This window comes from Paroedura picta, chromosome 4 (assembly GCF_049243985.1).
Source record: "Paroedura picta isolate Pp20150507F chromosome 4, Ppicta_v3.0, whole genome shotgun sequence".
Taxonomy (NCBI): Eukaryota; Metazoa; Chordata; class Lepidosauria; order Squamata; family Gekkonidae; genus Paroedura; species Paroedura picta.
In genome coordinates, this window is record NC_135372.1 from 35360929 (window position 1) to 35388598 (window position 27670).

At 47.0% G+C, this 27670-nt stretch overlaps 1 protein-coding gene across 1 annotated transcript in view; it reads right to left on the minus strand.

The window, feature by feature from the left end:
* TMPRSS9 (transmembrane serine protease 9) overlaps window positions 1-27670 on the minus strand; it is a 50853-nt gene that overhangs the window by 13974 nt on the left and 9209 nt on the right. The window contains exons 2-9 of the mRNA XM_077332346.1: window positions 21190-21350; window positions 19531-19658; window positions 16487-16554; window positions 14613-14779; window positions 11627-11668; window positions 8696-8809; window positions 6249-6420; window positions 3020-3294 (exon numbers count right to left, since the gene is read on the minus strand). Of these exons, the coding sequence (XP_077188461.1) occupies window positions 3020-3294; window positions 6249-6420; window positions 8696-8809; window positions 11627-11668; window positions 14613-14779; window positions 16487-16554; window positions 19531-19658; window positions 21190-21334 (1111 nt within the window). The 5' untranslated portion in view covers window positions 21335-21350. The remainder of the gene's footprint in view (window positions 1-3019; window positions 3295-6248; window positions 6421-8695; window positions 8810-11626; window positions 11669-14612; window positions 14780-16486; window positions 16555-19530; window positions 19659-21189; window positions 21351-27670) is intronic.

The window sequence follows — 27670 nt, forward strand, 5'->3', positions numbered from 1 at the left end:
CCCCTGCTCAACGCAGGATCAGCCCTAAGCATCCAAGAAAAGTGTGTATCTTTGCTTGAAGACTGCCAGTGAGGGGGAGCTCAGCACCTCCTTAGGTAGCCTATTCCACTACTGAACTACTCTGACTGTGAAAAAATTTTTCCTGATATCTAGCCTATATCGTCGTACTTGAAGTTTAAACCCATTACTGCGTGTCCTCTCCTCTGCAGCCAACAGAAACAGAATCCTGCCCTCCTCCAAGTGACAACCTTTCAAATACTTAAAGAGGGCTATCATGTCCCCTCTCAACCTCCTTTTCTCCAGGCTGAACATTCCCAAGTCCCTCAACCTATCTTCATAGGGTTTGGTCCCTTGGCCCCAGATCATCTTCGTCGCTCTCCTCTGTACCCTTTCAATTTTATCTACGTCCTTCTTGAAGTGAGGCCTCCAGAACTGCACACAGTACTCCAGGTGTGGTCTGACCAGTGCCGTATACAATGGGACTATGACATCTTGTGATTTTGATGTGATGCCCCTGTTGATACAGCCCAAAATGGCATTTGCCTTTTTTACCGCTGCATCACACTGCCTGCTAATGTTTAGTTTATAATCCACAAGTACTCCAAGGTCTCGTTCACACACAGTGTTACCTAGAAGCGTATCTAGAAGAAAATTACCAACAGGCTTAAGATCACACTCACAGCCCCGCCGCCAACACGGCCAGGGGGTCACCCTCAGCCACTCTTGCAGATATCCACGGCAGGGTGGTATTTTGAGAAGTGGGTGGTGATCGGCAGTGGACTGTGAGCTGTGGACGGCGGATTCTCCGGGGTTAATGAAGAGAAGCAGAAGAAGAGCCAGTTTTTTAAACCCTGATTTTCACTACCCAAAGGACTCCTGGGAATGTGTGAATCAGCAGTCACCTGAATCTGAGCTCAGGGAAAGGTCAACTTTGTGTTGCTGCTTGCTTGAGAGAGAGGGGAGGCCTTTTGAATTAGTTAGAGAGATGGAAAGAACAAGGGCTGTTGTCTTGTACTTTGCTTTTCACTACCCAAAGGAGTCTCAAAGCAGATTATAAACATTTATGTTTATACCTCTCGGTCTCTTGCACACCTCTACGCTCGGCTGGTATCAATCTGCTGGTTATTCCTGGCCCCAGGGATGCTCGCCTGGCCTGGACCCTGCTGGAATGAGCTCCCGGAGGAGCTGTGGGCCCTTGGAGAGCTTTCTGCTTTCTGTAGGGCCTGCAAAATGGAGCTCTTGCCCTCTTGCCCAGTGCTAGAGCAGGTGGTATGGATCCCCCTTGATATTGGCGTCAGACATCTTGACGCAGGTTGGTCTCTCCCTATGCTGTCTTCTCTCCCTATGCTGTCTTCTTAAGGTCTTTCCCCATATTTATTGCCATCTGTTTGGGGTTGTAATATTGTTGATTGGGGTTTTAATAGGGTTTTATTCTTGGATTACTGTTGTTACTTTCTGCAAGACGGTTTCAAGAGTGGCGGGTTATAAATCCAATAAATAAATAAATAAATCCACCCTTCCTCTCCCCACAACAGGCACCCTGTGAGGTAGCTGAAGTTTACAGAGCTCTGAGAGAACTGTGACTGGCCCCAGGTCACCCAGCTGGCTTCCTATGGAGGAGTGGGGAGTCAAACCCCATTCTCCAGATTAGGGGCTGCCACTTTTATCGACTATACCACAGGGGCTCTGGTGGTTGTGGAATTCCCAGGTCCAGGACATTCTCAGTTTGGAGCATCCATCTGTCCCTTGCATGGATTCTTGTGTACTTGGGGGACCACATATGAACCAAGACCACCACAGGTAGATAGAAGGGGATTTAGGCTCCCCACCCTATTTTTGGAACCTAAAATGGCCCTGGGGGCCGACAGGGGAACTTGTATGTACTTCTGGCAACATGGTAAATTTTCCTAGTGGGACAAAGAAGGCCCATTCAGGCTGGAGAAAAAGAATGAGGGTGGGGACTAAGTCCCCCTTAAGCCATGTGATAAACATAGCAGTGATCTACTGGCCCATCATCACGTCCTCTGGCCATGATTTTGAAGCAGCTATGTTCTCTGTGGAACTAGTGTGGGAGTTAATGCCTGGTGTTCTCAACAGCACACTGTAGAAAAGATTTCAAGTGCCTAAGGTTGTAGGGAGTATCAACAATCTTAAAAACCTTTTTAAAAAACACCCTTTTGTGTCTTTTTAGCAGCACAGAGTAATACCCGGAGAGACAGAGTGAGACATGGATTCAAATTCTGCAGCTTGAACAGACTTATCGTCTCATTTTAGCCAAGCCTTGCTGCACTCCCCCGCATTTAGAAGAGTTGTTTGATATTCCAAGGTCGATTCTGAGATTAAATTGTCCTCGTTTTTGAAAGGCGATGTCCAATCCGGTGTCTCACAGCTTCGCCGTACAGTCTGCAATCACAATTCAGCTCAGACAATTTCAGGAGGGGGCGTGTGTGTCGGTCTGCTGTAGAAGAGCTACATTTGAGTCCGGGAGCACCCTGCAGACCATCAAGATATTCAGGAGAAGAGCTGATTTGTAATACTCTGCTTTTCACTACCCGAAAGAGTTCCCTAAGCGACTTACAAACACCTTTCTCCTCTTCTCCCCACAGCCGACACCCTGTGAAGTTGGTGGGGCTGAGAGAGCTCTAAGAGAACTGCTCTGCAAGAACAGTTCTAGGAGAACCGTCAGTGACCCAAGGTTACCCACTGGCTGAGGCAGAGGAGGAGAGGGGAATAAAACCTAGTTCTCCAGATTAGAGTTCACCATCCTGAACCACTCCACCACGCTGGCCCTGGGTCTCAAAGCTCAAAGCTGTCAAGAGAGGTTAAATCTGCTGTGCTGTGTGCTGGATTGGGATCACTGCTATCCAGACTATGCCCTTCTCGCTACCCCAATTCTGAGAGGTAGGCAGGGCTGTGGGCCTGAACGTCCCAGGGATGACTTCCTCCTCAGACCTCCCCTTCCAAGCCCCTGCCAACCCCTTTCCATCGGCTCACCAAGCAGGCCAAGGGTTTTGCTTACAAAAGTCCTCCTTGAGGTAACCCCACCCTGAGATGAGGCACTTTTTGCCTGGGGGGAAGGTGTGGCTGGCGGTCGGCAGGCACACGGGCTGGATGTATTTGGTGAAGACCAGCGGGTCGGCCAGACGGAGCAGGGCCACGTCGTAGTCGGCTGTGTCGGTGTTGTAGGACGGGTGCTTCACAATGTGGCCCACGTCGGCCTTGGCGGAGCTGCTGCCGGTGTGACTCAGCCAGACGCTGCCCACGTAGGCTGTCCAGGAGCTGGGGTCATGGAGCCTAGGAGAGGAGAAGGGCTGTACGTCACACACCTGTCTGGCAGCAAGGCCCGGGGCTACTGGAAAACCCAGCGGGGAGCCGCTTGTCAAAAGGAAAAGAGTAAAACAAATGATGGGGACGGTGCAATCTTTGAACCACACCCGGAGACCAATTGATGGAGGTCAAAACCCTTTTGGGGCATTCTGCCTGTGTGTACTGGGTGACTGGCAACCACATGTACCAGTAGGGTTGCCAACTCTGGGTAGGGAAATATCTGGAGACTTTGGGGATGGAACCAGGATTGGGTAGGCTTTGGAGTTCGGAGAAACCTCAGTAGAGGATAATGCTACGGAGTCCACCTGCCAAAACAGCCATGTTCTCTGATCTCTTTAGTCAGGAGGTGAGCTCTAATTCTGGGGGTTCCCCAGGTCCCACCTAGGGTTGCCAGCTCTCGTTTGGGAAAACTGTAACTGGAGACTTTGGGGGGGGTAGAGCCAGGTGGGGGCAGGATTTGGGGCAGAGGGGGACCTCAGTGTTGTATAGTAGACAGGATGGTCCATGGTTAATTCATTACCAAATAATTTCAAAAATGAAAGAGCAAATGATGAAAGGTCGATTGAGAGAAAAAAACTGACCTTGAAAAATATCAATTGTATCACCCGTTATCAAAAACATCAGGAAAAAATTAAAAACTATTATTGCAATATGACTCTGAAACAGAACAAGTCAAAGATTGTATAACAACATGGGTCCAAAGTTTTGGAGAGAATGGAAGTATGGGCCAGTGGGAGGCATTGTGGGCCAATGAATTTAAGTTTACTGAACGTCAAATGTTCAAATAAAATGGGTATAAAATGTTTTATAGATGAGAGTGTTGTATAATGCTGTGGAGTCCCCCTCCAAAGCAACCATTTTGTCCAGGTGATCTGATCTCTTCAGTCTGGAGATAAGCTGTCCCCAGGTGCCACCAGGTACACAAAATCACCCCATTGTCTGAATGGGGCACGGTATGTATTTTGCAAGCAGGAACATATGAATTAACCATGAGATTGTTCAAGGTTCTTACCAAAGCTCTGTGCACGTGCAAAATACATACGGTGCCCCTATTCAGACAGCACCGTGTCCTCCTGCTGTGCATATCAGCCAGCCTCCCATTAGGCATGGGGATAATATCCAAAAGAGGTTGTAATCAGATAATTATAGTGGGATGGGAAATTTGGCAGCGGTTTCATTTGCGATAATTGCTCTGTCTTGCGAAAGCTTAATACGTATTTATTGGCGAGCGTTTGCTATAATTTTTCTCTTTGCTAAATGATTTGGCTCCAGCTGCAAACCTAGCTGCTTCACTGCTCATCTCCAGCTTCCGGGAAAATTAAACAGCACCAATCAATCACGGTTGGTATTATCTGCCCTAGGGATGCTAGCCTCCAGGTGGCACCTGGGGATCCCCTGGAATTACAGCTCATCTGCAGACTAAGGAGATCAGTTCTCCTGGAAAAAAAATGAGTGCTTTGGAAGGGGGACACCATAGCATTATCCTCCACTGAGGTCTCCCCACATCCCAAATCCCACCCCTCTCCAAGCTCTACCCCCAAAGTCTCCAGGTATTTCCCAACCTAGAGCTGGCAAACCTTGGTGGACCTGGGGATCCCCTGGAATAAGACTTCATCTCCAGACTGCAGAGATTAGTTCTTCTGGAGAAAATGGATGATTTGTAGGGTGGACTCCATGGCATTGTATCCCACTGAGGTCCCTGTCCTCCACAGTCTCCATCCCCAAATCTCCAGGAGTTTCCCAGCCTAGAACTGACAACCAAAATCCCCATTCCCCACCAGTAGCCGGGGAATGGGTACTGGCAACCCCAGTCTGCTCTGACTGGCTGTGGCTGTTCAAGTGTTTGGACAGGTAAAGGCCTTTCCCAATGCCCAAGGGTCTTTAGCAGTGATATTCTATGCAATGTTACTGTAGTTTGTCCATTGGTTTCAGCAGCCTGATGATGGAGCATGGCTGCACAGGACAGCACAGTAAATGCTGGTGACTGAGCCTGGGCAGGTGCCTTAATACTGAACTCTAGGCTCACAGCACAACCTGCCTTCTAGGGAGGAAGACCACTGTTGAATCTCCCCCAGGAGATTTGGGGGGTTGAGGTGGGGGAGGGCAGCATTTGTGGAGGGCAGGGACCTTGGCAGGATATGATGCCACAAAGTCCAGCCTCCAAAGGAAGCCATTTTTTTGTCTGGAGATCAATTGTAATAGTGGGGGGTCTTCAGGCCTCGCCTGGCAACCCTAACAACTGGTCCATCTAGCCCCATCTTTTCTGCTCTGACAGCAGCTCTCCAAGATCTCATCCCCCCCCCCCCAAAAAAAAAATCCCTTTCCTGGTCCAGTTATCTGAGATCCTTGAAGGCAGATGTGGCCAAACTGGCTCTCCAGAAGTCCATGGACTACAATGTCCATGAGCCCTTGCCAGTTGGCAAGGGTTCATGGACATTGTAGTCCATGGGCATCTGGAGAGCCACAGTTTGGCCACCCCTGCAGTTTAAGGAGAGGGAGAGAGAGACCAGACCCTTCTGTGTGCAAAGCAGAGCACATCCCTACCCTGCACGCCTCTGAAGCCGCTTTATACTAATTGGATCCTTGGTCCATCAAGGTGAGTACTGCCTACCTATACTGGCAGTGGCTCTCCAGGGTCTCAAGCAGCGGTCTTTCCCATCACCAACTGCCCATTAACTGGAGGTGCCAAGCAGATGCTCTGCCACTAAGCCACAGCCCTGCCCCTCCAGCGCCCATGCAGGACAGTGGTGAGATAATACTTCTGTGCCAGGGTGGCTAGCAGCTATGATTTCTGTTTCATATCTTCTTCTCAGCCACAGCTCAAACAGAGTAGGACTTTAGCACTTTACAGGGGAAGGACCAAGCATTGCGTGTGGGACAGGCAGTATAGTGCACCAAGAAGGACATCGCCCCAAGCTTACTCGTTGAAGCAGTGAGCTGCAGAAACCAACCACCTCGTCGTCAGGATGGTTGCCCCGCAGAAGTGTTCGCCATTCTCCCGCAGGCTGACCTGCCAGGGGAACTCCCCCTTCAAGGCCTCCGAGCCCCCAACAATCCGGTTCGCCGTCTGCAGGGCAGGCCTAATGCCACAGTCTGAAAGAGAGGTGGGGATGTGTGTGAAAGGTGTGTTGGGACCACCACTTGCCCCACGAGGAAAAGGACCTTGCTGTGAAATTCACAACCTGTTTTGTTAAAACTCCAAAACCCAGAAGAATAACTGGGTTTTATACCCCAATTTCCACTGTCTTGAGTCTCAAAGTGGCTTACAATCGCCTTCCCTTCCTCTCCCCACAACGGATAACCTGTGAGGGAGGTGAGGCTGAGACAGCTCCTGACAGGCATGCTCGGTCAGAACTGCACAATCAGGGCTGTGGCGAGCCCAAGGTCATCTAGTCAGCAGCATGATGGAGGAGCATGTAATCAAACGGGCTTGCCAGATTAGAAGTTGCCGCTCTTAACCACTCCATTTATTATGTGATCTGAATAGAAACCAGAGTATATCTCCATTTATTTATATTTCTGGTACCCTTTGAGCAATTGGTTGTTAATTACTGTAATTTTACTGTCATTGTTATGGATTTTAGGGGATGGGATTTTATGTGAGCCGCCTCGAGCCTTCGGGGGGAGGCGGGATATAAATATAATAATAATAATAATAATGATGATGATGATGATGATGGTTAGGCCAGGGAACCTATGCAGAAATCTTTGCATATCAGAAGTAGGCCACCACTGGCTGTATGTGAAGTCAGTCTCATCCAGGAGAATCTCTGGCTATCACAAGAGGGATGCAATTAATCCACACAAAGGAAGATCTGGGCCATTAACTGCTCCCTCACTCTTGAGACAAAAAAGGAATCATCAGAAAACCAGCAGATGGCTAAGCCCTTTAACGGCCCTCCACACCAGAAAGCACTGTTTCCCCTTAATGTCTTGTCCTGATGAAATAGGTGGTCCATCACGCTTAAGGCATCCATTCAAGCCAGAATGCAAATATGGCCAACACCTGCAGAACTCTCTTTTCCTCAGGTCAACATCTGAAGGTTGCCCAATATTCCAATCAGAAGAACTAGCTCGCTCATTATCAGAGTCTCCACTTCTTTGTCACAGGCCAACAACTAATCCAGATGCATAGTCTTAGAAACTAAATCACCGAAACCTGGCCCCAGGATACATTTTTGGCTATTAAAACAGTAGACTTGGCTTAGTCCAGTGTGGGGGGTTCTTTGGACCTGACAAATCCAGCATAGGGCGCTGGCTTGTTCTTTGCTTCTTTCCTGCATGGACCTCCCTATTGGACTCCCTATTGCACTTTGGATATTAAAACCTTTGCTGACCCCAAAACTGAATCCAGTTTTGCACCATCTCAACCCTTTATTCTTTTTCTATGTGCTTGTTTCGTTTAAATAGCGTGAATGCATGGTTAGGGGCTTTTTATTTGTTTGGCAATAAAACCCTTTTTTTGATTAATTCCTGAAGCCTGTCTCTACCTGAGATTTCTGGTTAGAAAGATCATCCCCATACACAGGTGGAATATTCTCGCTTCTTGCTGATTCGCAAAGTACAGTCTCGTAGAATTGCTAATACCCCCATTGTAAATTCAGGAGACAGGTCTATTTTAGGTAACGGTTTGCAATTGACTCAAACATCAAGCTCAATATTTTCTCTTTCTGAAGGTCTGGCCAGCTGCAAGCTCTGACATCCCCAAGATTCTCCACTTTGATGGTGGCATTTTGCCATCTTGTGGCTGGAAAAATCTTGCTGAAGTACGAGAATTCACAGAAAAGAACACACTACTAAAGCATGTAAAAGTAACTCCAAATTTAAATCAGGAGATGCCTGCCATCAGAAGAACAAGGATAATTTTTCTGAAATGATCCCCCCCCCCCCAAAAAAAAAGCCTATCGATTTCAGCCATGTGAATGTCTCAGGACCTGCACACCATTTGCTCTTCAGCAGTTAAGGCCAGGGGTGGCCAAACTGTGGCTCTCCAGATTCCCATGGACTACAATTCCCATAAGCCCCTGGACATCTGAAGAGCCACAGTTTGGCCACCCCTGATCTAGGCAGAGACATCATGTTCACTAGTGTTCTCTTCTTTCCAGCAGTCGGTATCTGGGGTCTCAGCACAAAGCGGCCTTTTCCAACCTGGCTTCTGAAGAGCATCTAACTGGAGATGGTAGGAATCAACCTGGGGACCTTCTGCATGCAAACATGGGCTCTGCCATGGAGCGGTAGGCCCTCCTCTGAGTTCCTGTTACCCCTGAACACAGATGTTGGAAGACACAAAATAACAAATGCATCTACACTCCAGGCTTCTTATCAGCCTGAGCTCTGAAACCCCAGCTGCCCTACAAGAAGAACGCACCGCACTCAGCCTCATCGGAGCCGTCCATACAGTCCTGGTGGTAGTCACATTCCACGTTCTCCACGGCCACACACTGGCCATCTTGGCAGGCGAAGGCATTCCCTGTACAGCTGCCTACAGGCAAAGCAGTAACAAAAAATGACCCATCAAGCTCTTTGCTTCCCCAGCCCCCACAGAGAGAAAGTTGATCTGCACGTTAGATTACAGCCGGAGCTTTGAATTGGTTAGCATGTTGGACTAGGATCTGGGGGACTCAGGTTCGAATTCCTGCTCTGTCATGGAAGCTTGCTGGGGGACCCTTGGCCAGTCGCTCCCCCTCAGCCTAAATTACCTAACAAGATTGCTGTGAAGATTAAAACAGAGGAGAGCAGAATGACATAAGCTGTTTTGCTTTGCCATTTGGGAGTCTAGCCATTGAGATATGCAAGAATCCCCCACAGGGTTGCCAAATCAAATTGGGCTGCTGGCGGGGAATAAGCTCCCCAACATCATCAAGAAGTGGTGTCAGTGGAAGTCGACTGAAGATGGCGCCATAAAAAGCTGGACTTCTGTTTAGCTCTTAAGCCATGCCGAGGGTCAGGAGCTTCTGCACCTGGCTGACCTGAGCAGATACGCAAATCTGCTTGCCGGTCGCCCCAGGAACCGGGAACGGCATCCTGAGGGTCCTACAGATCCGTGGGGAGGTAGGGGGACCGACCTCCCTGGATTAATAGCGGCTTGTGCTCAAGGTCACGATGGCGTCTTTGTCGCAAACAACTTTACAAGCTTGAAACGACCAGCTGACCCTACATTCTTCCCAGACCATCTTTTATCAGCGCTGACAGAAGCTGAAGTCTGCAACAGTAAGAATTGAAAGCTTTCTGGCTCTTCCCTTTCTTTTTCCACAAGCTCTTCTCCCCCCCCTTCCTCAACCAATTTACAAGTGAATTCCTTCTTTCGCCGAGTGAGAGACTCCCAGCTAATTATACCCACTAACCAAACAAAGAAAGTGCTTTGAAGTTTTGTTGAAAAAAGTTCAGTGGGGGTAACTGACTTGATACGGAGATCGACAAACAGATAATTTGGGATCGCCCGTGCTCCCGCGAGACTGTACGAGACTTTCTGTTTCTAATTTGTGACTGCCTGGAACTATGGAGAAATTAACTAAGGCACAGCTTTTCCATTTGTTATGCGAAGGGAACTCAAAGATACTGAAAGCAGTCAATAAGCTGGAAAAGGAAATCCGTGGGATTAAGGGGGAGCTTTTGGACGGAGAGAGAACAGCTGATACAGCTCTGCCAATAATAAATCAAACGAAAACTCAATGTTTGGAAGTTAATCAACAGGAGAGAGAGAGAGCCAGAGATGTAAAAACCCAGAGTACCTTTGAAGAACCTGGGAAAACAGATTCAAGGAAGGAAAGCACCGAAAACCTGGAAGTCTATTTAGAGCAGGAAATGACTTGGATCAGCAAAATAAAAAGAGTCTATTCAAAAGCGACAGCAACCAGGAAGCTATCAGGAGATATTCCTGTGCGACCAGAGGAAGAGATCCAGATTGATAAAGTCAGAGCCAACTCAAAGGCGACTGGCAGCAAGAATCAAGTAAGAGATTTCTCTGGCCCTGACAGAAGGACAATCAGAAACACTCTACTATGGAAAAAAACACAATTTCATTTTCTGCGACCACCTGAAGGATGAGTTGAACAATGGAGTATTCTCCTGACTTCCTGGGGGAAAGACAGCAGAATTTTTAGGACAGGACCAATATATGAAGGGAACTGACTTTATATCATCTAAGACAATAATAGAATATATCCTTATAATAGATTATACTCTCATATGTATCAACAACTACTTTGTTAAGAAAGATGGTAATAACTCCTAGATCAGGATTAATATGCGATGGGAATTGAATATGTATGTTAATAGGGCCAATTTATGAAGGAGACTGACCTAATATCATTTAAGATAATAACAGAATGTATTCTTATAACAGATCATACTCTCATATGTATTAACAATCACTTGGCTAAGAAAAATGGTAAAAACTTCTAGATTAGGAATAATATGTGATGGGAACTGAATATGTATGTTAAAAGAGATGGCAAACCATATCAGCTGGTTGCTTTTTCTTCTCAATTTTTCTGTAAATGCTTTATATAATAATAAACAAAATTATAAAAAAAAAAAAGAAGTGGTGTCAGTATATCGGAGACATAGGAGGGAGGGATGTTCCAGCTTTTTGGCAAAACTCTATGGTAGCATTTGCTTCAAGTCATAGACCTTTGCTCCTAAACCAGAGCCTCACCCCCCCACCTCCAACAGGTGATGTCAGCAAGTTGGGACGTTCTTCCAGGTTTGGGTGAGTTTGGAGGGGGGAGTGCAGGGGAGGCAAGGTGAGTCCAGAAAGTGGGGATCCTTGCCTGGACCAGTAGACTCAGCACCCCTGATTCCCAATATGGTAAACAGAAGCTCCCGGGAGGCTTTTCAGCTTGTGGAAAAAGCATGGGAGAATGAGAAGGATGAAGTCCCCACTCCTTATATCGCATTGTCATTCTGCTAAGACTCCTGTGTGCCTGGGAATTGAGTTTCGAAGATGGAACCTGGAGAGTATTTCTGAATGAAAGCCCCCTTGGTAGGCCCACAGCAGTCACATGAAAAATGTAATGCATACCAAAGTCCAGAATCTTTGAGGCTGACATTTCTGTCTTAAGAGATATGACTTATTCGGTGGTTTTTATTCAAGTTCAGGGGAGAAGTTATGGTAACAGAAACAGAAGTTGCCTGTGGCTCTTCCTAGACTGCGAAAGCTTGTACTGTCATGCCTCTGTAGCTCTTTAAGGCGCCATAACATTCAATGAAAAAATGAACAATTCGGGTTGGCTGGGGAAAGAATGCAGTGATGTTTTAAAAGCCACAATCCACAAACACTCAGTGAAATGATGCATACCTGATTTTAAGACAATCCCAGCTGGAGAGACACTCTGTGGCCCTGCAAGAGACAGAAAGGAGGGCAAGCATGAGATGCAACTCCAGAGGCACAAAGCTCCCGAAGATCACCAGGCGCTGAGTGAAGAATCCCTCGGCCAGCCTGGTGGAGTGGTTAAGGGAGGCACTCTCTGGAGAACCAGGTTTGACTCCCTAGTCCTCCTCCACATGCAGCCAGCTGGGTGACCTTGGGCCAGTCACAGTTCTCAGAGCTCTCTCAACCTCACCTACCTCACAAGGTGGGGGAGAGGAAGGGTAGGCGATTGTAAGCCGCTCTGAGACTCCTTCACGAAGTAAAAAACGGGATACAAAAAAGCAGTTCTTCCCTTCGTATTTTCACTCTTCAAAGGAATGGAGTTGCACATTCTTTGTGTCCTGAGAGGCTGAAACAGCCCTGTGCACCTTTCCCAGGTCTCCACTCCCTGCTGCCATCTCTTCCTATTATTCCCAGGGAAGTACCAAACTTCTACCTGAGCAGTAACTGCTGCCACCAGCAAATCTGAGAGTATCTGCTGTTAAATTATTTTGCACATATAGCCCTTGGAATCTGTGCTTCTGCTTGAAGGTTCCAACACTTCTGCTTTGCTTATATTAGTTAATTGGGGGGGGGGGCGGATTTAATCTATTGCACCTTTGCAATTTGAAGTTACCGTACTCAATGGGTGGCCAGCTCACTCGTTGTCCATCTCCTTTACCACACCTTGGATAGCAAGATGAGTTAGATACGGCATGTCATTCTCTACAGAAATCAGGCTTAATAAACAAAAATAAAAAGAGTACAATGGTCTGTTCAAAATTCATGGTGAGTAAGGACACAAAGAAAAGGTGAAAATGCACATTTCTCTCTCACTAAACTCTGCTGTTGTTAGGATAAGGCTGTGAAACGCTTGAAACCGCAGCATTTTAAGAAACAGCTTTAACATAGTTCTCAGACTTGGGACTTCTTCCCACGTGGACAAGAAGGAATGCTAAAGTAAAGGTTTGCCCCCTCCCTAGTCAGAAGATAAAAAAGAGTGTCTTTCCAATATCCTGGGCTGAATCTGCATTCACTGATTTTTTCTGTCCTCGGTCCTGCCGATTTCTGTTCACTCCAGGCCCAGATGTTGTAAGATAACTGCAACTAACGTTTCCCCTGATCTGAGACAGCCTTCACCAAGTCACGGTCTTCTGCATCTGATTGGAAAAAGCTCCATGGAAACCAGAAAGACAAGTTTTCGTAGGTGACATAGTCTCCGCATGACTGTCTGCTCATTGCTCATTGTAATGGCACAGAAACTTGTTGAACTGTGAACGCCAAAGAGACTTGCATGGCAGACTCACCTGTATAGCTAAAGTGGCAATGTTACTCCAAGGACCACTTCGTAAAGCTAACAAAGGAGGCTCCCAGTAGTCTACAGCTAGCAGAGACTGCTCTGACTGTTGGTTTGTTTGCATTCAAAACAACCACACTGGTGTGAAATACAATTTCTTGTTAAAAAAAACGAACTTCTCCCTAGTCTCGAACCCATGAGTCATAATGTCATGGTCACTATCACAGGTGCCTTCCCAACAGTACACCCAACCAAGGTTAGCTTCCTGTAGGACAAAGATTGTGTTATGGCATGGTCCTATCAATTTTTCCCTTAAAAAAAAACTCAGTACACATCATGGGAAGGAATGGAAAGAGTAGGGAGCAGTGAGTTAAGGGGAAGGACAGGCAGAATGACAAAAGGAATCCATAAGGAGCCTCTCTAAACCTGTACTAGAAGCAAATGAGGCATAGAAGAAGAGAACAGGAAAAACGCCAGTTGCATTAACAATCTCTAACTGTGGTTCATTCACATTTTCAGCATTGAGTCTCAGTAAAGAAAGGGTGAGGGGGGTAATGAAGGCAAAAAAAAAAATTTCTAGGGAATGGCACCCGGGAAACCCTTCCTTTTTGAATTCGTGCCCTGACTAATCAGTGACAGACTACTGCACCACATTAGCGTTGGAGGGAAAATGGATAGGAGTTAATCCGAAAAACTTTGGACACCTACACTTGCTATCCTGGGGCTTTCGGAGCACTTTTCTGATTTATCAGATAATATCCACCCATGGGTATCCCAGAGAAAAGGTGATGTCATTGTGGGGTCGATCAAGGATGTTGCAGATGGAAAATTTAAAGTGATAATTGTCAAAATGGAATCTCATGAGGTGCAGATTGCTTTTCTTTATTCGAGTTGATAGATGATAAAAAGCCCAGTGCAGATTCAGCCCAGAGTATTTATGAACTCCCCTTGGAGTTCATCCCCCTCTGGGTTCATTCGGCTGTCCAAGCCTCTATCCATTTTTGGTGTGAATTATTAAACATTTTGTTCTTAAGGGCGGGGGTGAGGGTAGAACAATTCACATAACTAACAGCCAAAGAGCTCTTTGCTTGGGAGACAGAGATGACTCATCTCCTCTCATTAGCATTGTAGCCTCTATGGCTTGTGTAGGGAGTAGCTCCAATTAATTAAACATCAAGGTGGATTCTAGGGTGGAGGGCATTTCTCCACATACTGCTTCCTACATTTAGTAGGGGCTGGGATGGAGCAGAGAGTTAAGAGCCAACTAGGGGGCCTCTCCAGAGTCTTCACAGATTGATGGAGATGGTGCAAGTATGTAGATATGAAAGTGAGAAATGAATGAGAAAGCATCCCTGCCCAGATTTCCACTCACTATGTGGCTTTAGACAAACTATGCTCAGCCTTAGCTCCCAGCCTAATTTACAGCGTGATGTAAGGATCACAACAGAATGATGTCTGTGTAGCATTTTGAAACATGCGGAAGTGTTACCCAAATGCTACATGGTGACACTGCAGCCTAACCAATCTGATTGAGTATCGCATGAGTTTCCATAGACTTGCAATGACTAAGAAGCAGCTGGGACAATCCCAATCTCCCTGCTCACCCTCTACTTAGATCTGGGATGCAACAGACCATACCTGTCAAGATGGCTGAAGAAATGGCACCATAGGCAGCCAGAGGAACCCCCTGCTTGTCCAGGGCAGCTGCTAGCCCCTGCCTGAGAACTTCTTCTTCTAAGCCTGGGCCAGGTGGCTCCTTGGAGAACCAGAGGCGAAAGCGGACAAGCACACTGGAATTGCCTTTCCTGTCAATGGAAAAATCAGAGTTCCTTCAGAGCTAGAACTACTGGGGAGGATAGCAGCATTGTTCTAGAAGAATATAAGAAAAGTCATGCTGGATCAGGCCAATGGCCCATCTGGTCCACACTCTGTGTCACAAAGTGGCCAAAACCTACGCGTCATTAGGAGGTGCACCAGTAGGGCCAGAACTCCAGAAGCCCTCCCACTGTGGCTTCCCAAGCACCAAGAATAGAGAGCATCACTGCCCAGACATAGTGTCTATCCCTTGTGGATAGTAACCACTGATGGACCTCTGCTCCAAATGTCTCCTCTTGGTGCTGTCTATACTTGTAGCAGCCACCGCTCCCTGCGGCAGTGAATTCCATGGATTCATTACTTTTTAAGTGGACAAACAGCATTTGTACTAAGCATTGTTGTTGTTATGTGCGAAGTCGTGTCCGACCCATCGCGACCCCATGGACAATGATCCTCCAGGCCTTCCTGTCCTCTACCATTCCCCGGAGTCCATTTAAGTTTGCACCTACTGCTTCAGTGACTCCATCCAGCCACCTCATTCTCTGTCGTCCCCTTCTTCTTTTGCCCTCGATCGCTCCCAGCATTAGGCTCTTCTCTAGGGAGTCCTTCCTTCTCATGAGGTGGCCAAAGTATTTGAGTTTCATCTTCAGGATCTGGCCTTCTAAAGAGCAGTCAGGGTTGATCTCCTCTAGGACTGACCGGTTTGTTCGCCTTGCAGTCCAAGGGACTCGCAAGAGTCTTCTCCAGCACCAGAGTTCAAAAGCCTCAATTCTTTGACGCTCAGCCTTCCTTATGGTCCAACTTTCGCAGCCATACATTGCAACTGGGAATACCATAGCCTTGACTAAACGCACTTTTGTTGGCAGGGTGATGTCTCTGCTTTTTAGGATGCTGTCTAGATTTGCCATAGCTTTCCTCCCCAGGAGCAAGCGTCTTTTAATTTCTTTGCTGCAGTCCCCATCTGCAGTGATCTTGGAGCCCAGGAAAGTAAAATCTGTCACTATCTCCATTTCTTCCCCATCTATTTGCCATGAATTGAGAGGGCCGGATGCCATGATCTTTGTTTTCTTGATGTTGAGTTTCAAGCCAACTTTTGCACTCTCCTCCTTCACCCGCATCAACAGGCTCTTTAGTTCCTCTTCACTTTATACTAAGTACTAAGCATACTGCTCATCAATTTCATTGAGTGCCCAGGAGTTCTTGTATTGTGAGAAAGGGATAAAAGTACTTCTTTCTTGACCTTCTCTATCCCAAACAGAATTTTGTAAACCTTTGTCACCCCTCAGTCATCATTTCTCCAAGTTAAAAGAGCCAAAACCTCTTTAACCTTTCTTCGTAGGGAAAGTGTTCCCATCCCCTTAATCATTTCCATTGCCGTTTTTCAGCACTTTTTCCAATGCTATAATAGCTTTTTGGATGTGGGGTGACCAGAACTGTACACAGTATTCCAAATGAGGCCCCCCAATTGATTTATACAGGGGCATTATGATACTGGCTGATTTGTTATCAGTCTCCTTCCTAATAATCCCCTGAGTCTCTGCAAGAAAGGAGGACCATAAATGAAGCACACAAATAAATAAACAAACAAACAATCAAACAAATATGAGATTGCTGTTTGTCATATTAGAATGTCCTTAGAAGGCCTCCTTTCAGGTACAGCCTTTGGCCACGTGTGGGAAGGGCCCAGTGTGACTTACCTGTAATGCAAGATGGAGCATCTCAGACAACTTCCTTCCAGGGTCGAGTTCTGAAAACTGCTTTTAAACTAAAAGGCAAGAAAGAGAGATCACAAAGTGAGCTTCTAGCCAGGAAGCATCAAAGAGTGAGGTAACCAGAAAAGGAAAGATTTCAAACAGTCTTTGGACTGACCAGTAAAATACAACAAATGTTACAACAATCAAAAGACAAGAGCGACCCCATCACCTCCACTGGAGTCTAGCACATACCTTGCAGCTGTAGACAAGTGTACATGGAGACTACAAAATTCAGCATTCAGACAAGAATAAAAGAACATGAAAGGCATTGCAGACTAAAACAACCTGATAAATCTGCAGTAGCTGAACACGTTTAACCCAATCTGGGCTATTTCTGCACTTACTTCCCCCCCCTTCCTGTTGTCAATACTGCAGAATTCAGATCTATCTGAACCTAGGTCTTCCTCCTTGCTTTTTCCAAAATTGAAACAGATTGCATTCTACACTTGTGTGGCTGCCCTCTTTTTCCTGCTTGATTGGGAAAGCTCAGAGGGGGACGGGGAGTGGTTGTCACGAAGCTCCAGCTGGCACTGAAGGAGCACAAGGCTGGAGAGGGGTTTATTTCCTGCTGTCTCCTCTGCAGCCAAAACAAGCAGCTGGGGAAGGGAGGAATGGAGCATGAGGCTGCTTGTTTATTTTTCTTTTATTGAACGAGGCACACAGAAGTGTGGGCTCGGAGCATAGTCACTTTAGAAATGAGGGCAAAAATAAGTCTTGCAAGGGAATGGCAACCAGGAATCACGCAGTCTTTGAACTGACGCCCTGATCAATCAGCAACAGACTGCTTCACTATGTCAGCGTTTGAGGCACGGGGAAGGAAATTAATCCAGCAAAACGCAGAACATCCACACTTAATACTGGGGCTCTCTGAGAAGTTTCCTCAAATGTATCGAGTTATATCTGTTCCTGGATATCGCGGGGGAAAGGTAGCATCACCACGGACCAATTATAGATGTTCCAGAGGGAAAATGTAAAGCGCTAAATATCAAATAAAAATTGAATAATGTGTAGTTGACTTCTTTTTAATTCAGGGGTGCTGGGGATAAAAAGCCCAGTGCAGATTCAGACCTGAACACAGAATACTATTTGAAGACACAGAAATACCGGGCTACACCAATAGCTACTAAGTTAGACTATACAGAGCCAGTCTGGTGTAGTGGTTAGGAGTGCGGACTTCTAATCTGGCATGCCGGGTTCGATTCTGCACTCCCCCACATGCATCCAGCTGGGTGACCTTGGGCTCGCCAGTTTTTTCTGACTGAATAGTGATATCAGCGCTCTCTCAGCCTCACCCACTTCACAGGGTGTCTGTTGTGGGGAGAGGAATGGGAAGGCGACTATAAGCCTCTTTGAGCCTCCTTCGGGTAGGGAAAAGCGGCATATAATAACCAACTCTTTTTCTTCTTCTACAACTACAGGGAAGCCACTGAAATTCATAAAAACTGATACAGTTTCAATGAAAGAAGAGTCTGAAAATAAAAAAGTTTGCCTACCAGCCCTAAAAACATCAGGAAAAAAAAACATGGGACTCTAAATACAGCTCACAGCAGTTTATCAGATAAGACAGGCAAGACCTTGACTAATGAACTTTCGAATGGACTAATGAACTCCACCTGGATGCAGAAAAAATACCTCCTAACAGACGTGCTAATGAACACCAAACACAGAAAAAGCACTTCCTAGATCCAGTCCATCCCCTGGTCGAATCCCAAATAAGACGTTATGACACTCCCCACTCTTGAGAAGTAAATAAAATAGCAACTAACACACTTCAAGCTGGCTTGAAACTCAACATCAAGAAAATGAAGATCATGGCATCCGTCCCTCTCAGTTCCTGGCAAATAGATGGGGAAGAAATGGAGGCAGTGACAGATTTTATTTTCCTGGGTTCCAAGATCACTGCAGATGGGGACTGCAGCAAAGAAATCAAAAGACGCTTGCTCCTGGGGAGGAAAGCTATGGCAAATCTAGACAGCATCCTAAAAAGCAGAGACATCACCCTGCCAACAAAAGTATATCTAGTCAAGCCTATGGCCTTCCCAGTTGCAATGTATGGCTGTGAAAGTTGGACCGTAAGGAAGGCTGAGCGTCAAAGAATTGAGGCTTTTGAACTCTGGTGCTGGAGAAGACTCTTGTGAATCCCTTGGACTGCAAGGCGAACAAACCGGTCAGTCCTAGAGGAGAGCAGCCCTGACTGCTCCTTAGTAGGCCAGATCCTGATGATGAAACTCAAATACTTTGGCCACCTCATGAGAAGGAAGGACTCGCTGGAGAAGAGCCTAATGCAGGGAGTGATTGAGGGCAAAAGAAGAAGGGGACAACAGAGAATGGGGTGGCTGGCTGGAGTCACTGAAGCAGTAGGTGCAAACTTGAATGGACTCCGGGGAATGGTAGAGCAGTGGTCCCCAACCTTTTTATCACCAGGGATCGGTCAACACTTGACAATTTTACTGAGGCCCGGGGGGGGGTAGTCTTTTGCCAAGGGACGTCGCCGCCACCTGAGCCCCTGCTCCATTTGCTTTCCCACCGGCACCCCTGACGTCCCACCGCCCACTGGGGGGCACTGCCAGCAGCAGTTGTGCAGTGCCACACCAAGGGGGAGCCCCAGCCATGGTGGCCGCCGGTGAGCACCAAAGGTGAGCTGGCGGCAGAGTGGCAGGGCAGCCCCCAAGGCAGCAGCCGGGGAGGAGGACAAAGAGGAGCCGCGGCCCAGTACCAACTGGTCTCCGGACCGGGGGTTGGGGACAGTTGTGGTAGAGGACAGGAAGGCCTGGAGAATCATTGTTCATGGGGTCGCGATGGGTCAGACACGACTTTGCACCTAACAACAACAACAACACACTCCACACTTGGACATAGAGAGATTCCCATTTTGCCATGTCCTTCCCTCTAAAGATGCCAGCCACGTAGCATTTAGGGTTGTCCCAAAACATGGCCTTTGAGGAAGAAAGAGGCATGAATTTTCTCTCCCAGAAGGGCCAACTTACCAGCCTCTCCAGGACGGGAGTCAACGTGCGATGGTAGTCTGAGTTCTGACACTGCAGGCTGCTGTCATAGCGGATCCCTCGCAGCTCCACCAGATGCTCAAAGAGGAACTCTTGTTTCAAATGGAAGGCTGTAGAGAAAGAAAAGTGGGCTTTCCAAGGCCCCTGGAGACCCTTGCTCCTGACTGTGGGGGCAAAAAGAAGGGCCAGCCTAACCACACCAGAAACCTCTGTATGGATGCTAGCAAGGTAGCACATATGAACTGAAAACATCCAGCTGCATCCCACAAAAGCACAACAAAGCCACCAAGGGCCAATTAACACAAGAGCATTTTAATGCAGCTAGAAGAACCTGTCTTCTGCCTCCCACTGGCATTGCTGTGGATCCCGACCAGGGTTAGTCTTCACCAATGGGCAACAGGGCAGCTGTCCCAGGCCCCATGATTGCCTATGAATCCACCAGAAAGAAGAGGCCCCTGCTGCCACTTGTAGCTGCCCCTTCTAAGGATTGGGCAACTAGTTTCTGGTGGCAGAAGTCGCTCTGCGCACTTCACAAAGGACAGGGATGCTTGGGCCCCACCTTGGGCTTTTCTCCAGGGCCAGAGCCACTAAGGCCACCACTGGGCTTGTCTAGCATGGCCAGATAGGTGGCAGTGGAACAGTACGAAGATCAATGCCAGTATGCTCATCCTCATCACAGGGAAATGCTAGCAAGATTCTGCTGCTTAAAGAAACCTCTATCATCATACCACTTAGAGCAGGCTTTGTCAATCAGGGATCAGATGGGAGGGAGGGGTTGTTCAGACGGAGAAGGTGATCCTTTGTCTCAACCAATGCTTGGTGGAAGAGCACCGTTTTGCAGGCTCTTTGGAACTTAGATAGTCTGTAAGGGCCTGCGTCTCTGCCAGTATAAGCTTCCGTGTACATGCACACTTCTTCAGATGTAGAATTGTGTATGCACATGAAAGCCAACACATTGAATAAAACCTTGTTTTTCTTAAAGGTTTCTGAGTCAGGTTGCTTGAGAATGCAGCCCAAAGCAGGTTATAGCCTCTACCCAAGGTTAAATAAAGCCATTGTGTTGGAATTGCAATCAGCAAGTAATTTGGTGAAGTCAGCCTTGAAGGGTAGTTATTAAGCTATTTAAACAGGTGAGCCATACCTGTGTGAGCACTAGTGACACCTAATAGTCACCTTGGAGTTGCAGTGGAAAAATCCCAAGCACATAGTTGGGATTCCCTTTAAGTTTGGCTTCTGCCCTCTTCCACTTTCTTCAGGAAGTGCAGCTAAGTGTGCTTCTGCTAGCAAGGAGGAACAGTGTCCTTAATTAAGCTCAGTTCTATCCATCAGCTGATGTGTGGGTATGTAGTCTGCTTGCAGCCCAGCCATAAAGGCTTGCAATGCATTTCTTTGTAACTACCTTTTTAGCTTTTGAATATGATATATATTCGTAACTAATCTTTCCTAGTAAAGATTATTCTCTTTTAAACTCCAATGCTCTGTTAGTCTGCACCTCTATTTCTCTCGAGGGACACAGGACCAAGCCAAGTCCAAAAGTCCCAACACACTGGCATGGACAGCATAGAGCAGACCATCTCTGCTCCTTGTAACTAGCCCAGGCTCCAACCAAAACAAAGATGCTTCAGTTCCTACAGGACTCACCCATTAGGATCCCAGCCAACACAGCTATGACAGCACTCACAAGCACGGTGGCCACCGTCACCTTGCAGCACATCCCACTAGCCACTGCTGCCTGGCCCTTTTCTTCGCCTAAAACAGGCTTCGCCGCAATGGCTTGCAGATCCATGCTTGCTCCGGAATTTCTGTGGGAACAGAACAAGTTAAGGGTTAAGATGAATTTCACAAGGGGGAAAAAAATTCCCTTTGAAAGTTGCAAGCGTGAATTCACAAACCAAGGCCAGATTTGCAAGGCAGCCCCTTTGATTCCTCCCTACTAGATGTCTAGAGTGAGAATTGCTGGAGACCAAGCCCATGATGAGTTTCATTCAAAATGAGTCCTGCGCTCAGCAAATGGATCACTCTTCTGCCTCTGCATCAAATACGGTGGGTGAAAAACAGCATGAAACATCTCTAAACTGTGCCTATTGTACGTTTGGAAGAGCAGACCACAAACTGGGCTCAACTGGCCTTGGTCCTTCCGAGCTGTCCCTCTATCCCTATGCTCTGTCCTGACAACTTTGCTCATGCCAGCAGGGCTTTCTGCAGGTCAAGGTAAAGGTATCCCCTGTGCAAGCACCGAGTCATGTCTGACCCTTGGGGTGACGCCCTCCAGCGTTTTCATGGCAGACTCAATACGGGGTGGTTTGCCAGTGCCTTCCCCAGTCATTACCGTTTATCCCCCAGCAAGCTGGGTACTCATTTTACCGACCTCGGAAGGATGGAAGGCTGAGTCAACCTTGAGCCGGCTGCTGGGATTGAACTCCCAACCTCATGGGCAGACAGATTCAGACAGCATATCGCTGCCTTACCACTCTGCGCCACAAGAGGCTCTCTCTTTCTGCAGGTACCATCCTGCAAATGAGCAAAATTGACCATGGCCTATACTCACTCGTTTTCTGCTGCAGCCCCCAACTCATGAAACAGCCCCCTCTCTTCCATCTTCCTGCGAACCATGCAACACAGAATTCTTCAAGAGGACTTTTTGCCCAGGTAAATCCTGATCAAGGTTTTGGTATCAACCTTTAAGGCCATATGCAGGTTGGGACCCACACACCTGAGGGACCACCTATTACCCTATGAACCCCTTCCAGGGCCTTACACTCTGTGGGTGATAATTTACTGGTCGTTCCCGGCCACAAAGAAGCATGCCTGGCCTCAACCAGGGCCAGGGCCTTTTCAGTCCTGGCCCTGACCTGGTGGAATGAGCTCCCGAGTGAGCAGCAGGCTCAGCGGGACCTTTTAGTGTTCTGCAGGGCCTGCAAAATGGAGCTCTTCTGCCAGGTCTACGGTTGAGACAGAAAACAGAACCTATCCCGGGCTATATTAAACAATTCCACAATAAATACAAATAAACGTTTCTTATCTCTTCTTGTAAATTTATGTGTATAAGCACAACCAGAACGGCCTCTAGATTAAACCGTTTTCAATTTTGTTTTCCTCAGTGGTTGTCCTTCTTTAAATTATATTATATATATGTAGCCTTTGGCTCTTAGGTTTGGGGAGGTCTGTTCAAAAGGGATGAGTCTTTTGAACAGACCTCCCCAAACCTAAGAGCCAAAGGCCACATATATATAATATAATTTAAAGAAGGACAACCACTGAGGAAAACAAAATTGAAAACGGTTTAATCTAGAGGCCATTCTGGTTGTGCTTATACACATAAATTTACAAGAAGAGATAAGAAACGTTTATTTGTATTTCTTGTGGAATTGTTTAATATAGCCCGGGATAGGTTCTGTTTTCTGTCACAATAATTTTGAACCGTCCCTTTCTTTTCGAGGTCTACGGTTGAGGCTGGGGCAGTAGGGGGAAGATTGAGGGGCCTCCCTGGTGTCTAGCTACAACTTTTGGGTATCTTGTCTCTCCTGCCTCCTCCCTCTGGAAGTAGTAGTAGGAATTGGGGGTGGGGGGGGTTCCGCCATGTTGCTGGGTTGTCGGTTTCTGTATTGGTATTTCTTGTCCATTTTAATGGGTTTTTAATGGGAGTTTTAACTGGACATCTGTAACCCGCCACAAACCTGCTTGGGAGTGGTGGGTAACAAATATAACAACAACAACAATAATAAACTGAGCTGTACTGTAATGAATGGTCTGGGGTTTGTATTGGTAGAGAGATAGGGATGCGACTGACACCACAGTATTTCTACCTGACACTGTAAGCATGCTGCAACTAGATCTTCACTAGACCACCTCATGGACCATGTTTAAAAGCTCAGCTTTGTTTCAGCTCTGAATTTTCAATTTGTTTTCAGATTTCTTCCGTAGTCCAAACCTTAGTGCATTGGGCATTGGATGTCCCCTCCTGTTGACTGTACTTCACTTACACCACGTAATTTGCCTTGAGTCTTCAAGAAGAGCAGGCTATACACAACGCAACACCACCAACACTATGGTTGGGCCCAGCTGGTGATTTGATGACATGTCTGAATTTGGCATGATTGCCAGGGAAAAACCTGGTGGTGGTGGTGGAGCTGTGAGTGTGCAGGATTTGGGGTGGGGAGGGTCCTCAGTCCACCCTCCCATTTTCTCAGGGGGGACTGATCTCTTAGTCTGGAGATGAGCTGTAATTCCAGGGGATTCCCAGGTCCCACCTAGGGACCAACATCCCTATCCTGAGCCACTCACTCAGTGCAGCCCACACAAGCAGCACACACAAGCATCTGTCACAACTTCTTGGCCAACCTTTAAGGTCCCATACTGAAATTGATGGATGCAGCCATCACTCTGGAATTCACAATCTCCCTGTAAGGTAGCCAAAGCATTAGCGCCTGCAGTAAGAGGTGGGGTTATTAGCATTACTAGCAGCCTAACTTTTGAATCTCAAAAATAAAAATATTCTCTGCTCCTAAGCACTGCTTGCTAAACACGAACAGCTGTTTGAGCCTGGACATTCAGGGGCAGCAGTGTATTATTCTTGGATCCACGGATAAATATAACAGAGTGAGGAATGGCTTAGAAGAACTTTAATATTAAAAGCTTCCAATGTTGTGCAGCAGTCTCTGAGGCTTAAGGCCTAAGCCTAGTTCAAGGACTAAGGTCATGTGATCTCAGGACACATCCACAAATGACCAGTGCCTTGACTCTGTTCAACATAAGGGAATGTGTCTAAATTATAAATTAATTTCATCCCATTCATTCTGGTCTGTCCTTCTGGGGCAAGAGAGAACAATTCTGCTCCATCCTCCATATGGCACCCTTTCTGGTTCTGCCAGACCCCATCTGGTAGGGATCCCAGCCTCCAGGTGGGACCTGGATATCTCTCAGCATTAGAGATATCTCCATGCAACAGAGATCAGTTCCCCTGGAGAAAATGGCTGCTTCGGAGGGTGAGCTCTATAGCATTGCACCCCACTGAAGTCCAGATATTTCCCAACCATTGTTGGCAACTCTACTCTGAAGGCTCAGGTAACAAAACACAGCTCAGGGTGTCATTTGACTATGACACCCAGCCTCCAAGGTCTAGAACAGGGGTGGCCCAACTGTGGCTCTCTGGACGTCCATAGACTACAATTCTCATGAGCCCCTGTCCAGGGAGGGGCTTCTGGGAACTGTAACCCATGGACACCTGGAGAGCCGTCGTGTGGCCACCCCTGGCCTAAATTATCTCATTCAGCAGCCCCATGTACAAGTTGAAGAGCACAGGTGAGAGAACGGGACCCTGTGGCAGTCAACAGAGCACATCCCCCTCCATTTATTCCACTCCTTTGATGGGAACTCTTCCACTGATCAGACAAAAAAGACCCAAACCACCAAAGACCTTCTGATGCCAGCTCCACACTGATGGATAAGAATGGAATGCTCAGATGCATCCAGAGAGATCTATCCAGCTTTAAACAGGGCCATCCACTAGTGTAGCTAAAGCTGCTGCTATTTTCAAACCCAGGCTTGAAGCAAGACTCAAATGGGTCAAGGGCAGACAGGTCATCCAATAATCCCTGGAGCTGCTTTACCACCATATGTTCTATTTCCTGCCCCAGCAAAGGTAAACTGGAGACTGGCCAATCATTGGCCACCTCTTCCTTAACTCACAAAGTTTTTTTTTTTTTTAAGCCAAGTTCTGATAACTGCTTTCTTCAAATGTTTGTGCACAAAAAATATCAGAGTCGGGGACAAACTAGATGTTAGGTTGTATGCCAGTTCACCACAATGCAGGGCCTGATTCGGATCGGGATGGCAAATCTGGCTCTTGCAGTGCTTCTAAATGGCTGTAAGTCCCATATGGTGAATTCATGTGAAATCTAACATCTATTTTGGTCCCGGATCTCTAGTTGGTGGGTGCTGGGAAGGACCTTTCACTGGCTGCAATGTTGGATAGTCACTGTCCGAGAGATGAGATGAGACTAGATGGACTGAGGACCTCAATTATTCATTGTCTTCAGCTTTCCATATTTAGCAGGCTGTCCTTATACACTGGGATGGGAGAAGAAAAGGGCAAACCAGGGATGTTGGCTCAAGCTCTTTGGTGGAGGAGTGGAATGACAATGTGAGAGATTTTAGCAAATACCTGTCCGTCTGAAAATCACGGTTCATATTTTGCCTTGAGCACACACACACACAAAGAATTTCAAACAACATTTGTAACTAAACCATAGAGTGGGTTTCCAATAGCATTTTGCAAGTGACTCATGGGAATCCGGGTTCAGAGACCTTTGGGAGTTCATTCCAGCACTTGACCCCAGCATGATGGTACAAAGAGGCAAAAACTGAACCGAAGAAACCCAACACCAGCCTCAACTTACAGTATATACAAGAGCTGCACAATAGATCTTCCCATCAGTGTCTGCTATTGGTCAGTTTCGCTTTTAACTACTGGATCCAGCAGACAGGATCTAGCCACGCATTGGTCCATTACAGTGCAGGCTTGGACCTCAAGCTTCGTCCTCACCAGAACTACAAACACAACAGCAGGATTATTCTGCTTTGCTGGCTTTTGTTGTGTGCTTTTATTGTGCATATATGATTCTTCATTGCAATTTTTTACCTTGCTGGTATACAGCAACAGATAAGTGTGTTAAACCAAGTCATGGTGACCATTTTCACAAGCTGGAGAGAAAGAAATTGGGAATGTCTGAGCCAGCTGAATGAGACCAGGGCTTTTTGGCAAGTAGGGTTGCCAGTTCTTCCAGAATTACTACTGATCTGCAGGCTACAGAGATCAGTTCTCCTGAAGAAAGGAAATTTATTGCCTTGTGGCGCTACTGATTGAGGAATGCACAGTGGCAGGAGTTCTCTTCCCTGCCAAACTTCAAAGGCACACCTCTTTCAAAGACCTGCCTCTTTCAAAGACCTCAGAAAACTGTGCTGGAGATCAAAAGTTGACATTTAGAGCCATAATGCCAAGCAGTGACCCACTTCTGAAAGAGTGTGTGGTGGCCTCAAATTTCCTCAAATTTCAGGCTCTGCACATCCCCTTAATGGACTAGACATCACATCTAGCTTGTAGGATTCTGCACTCACCCAGCAGCTGACCGTTGCTGGTGGTAACTCAATCCATGATGTGTCTCTACACCAGATAAGGAGCATGGTTGGGAAGCATAGATGAGTACGTGGCCCACCCAGGGCCTCTCCCCTCCCTGCCCTCTCCAGGCCCAAATTGGCCATTTGGGGGTAGGGCAGGTCAACATGACCATATATGGTCCTATCACCCGATAAATATTTAACACATTTTTAAATTATTTTAAAATTAACTAACTCCCACCCATTCAGGAAACCCTTCCAGGGCCAGCAAGAAATCCCAGGATTTAATGAAACCCTGGTTGAGAAAGCCTGGGTGTAAACTGCACGGAGCTTTTATTCCAATCCCAGGTGGATTCAGTCCCTGCCGTCTACACAGAATGCGATTTCCGTTTTGATTTTGGGCGATCTAAATTTTCCTTCTGCAACAAGGATTGATCCTGAGTGACCCTACCTTTATTGTGCGATAGAGTGCTTTTAATGCTCAATATTTTAAAAATCGAATTGAGAAAGCAGGCTGTTTTGAATCTGGGCTTTGCTCTGTGGTAGAGAACTCCTGATTGGCCAAAGCTGATCATGTGACAAGCTTGCCTTAAAGGAGAAGCCCCTAATTTCTCTCAATTTCTGTTGGTCTTGGATTTTTTCCTCCCTTCTCTGCCTTCTTCAATCCTCTCCCACCCCCTCCAAGAAAAGAAAGAGGCTCCCCCTGCGTGGCTCCTCTCCCCCCCCCCTTCAAAAAAAGAAAGAAAGAGGCTTGGCTCCGCCCCCTTCTGAACTATCCTAACCATGTGCAGAACACTTTTCTGTTTCAATGGGGAGGGGGGGGGAAGAGAAAGACCCGAGTTCAAATCGATCTGAATTCAACAGGATTGACAATGGAATAAACAAAGTAAGTGCAGACTCTGCCCTGGTCTAATATCTCATTGCTAGATGCACAGTGCTGTAATCAAGGGAACACCAGTTGAGAGACTGCTCCATCTGGGGACAATACAAAAGCTAAAAATAGGCC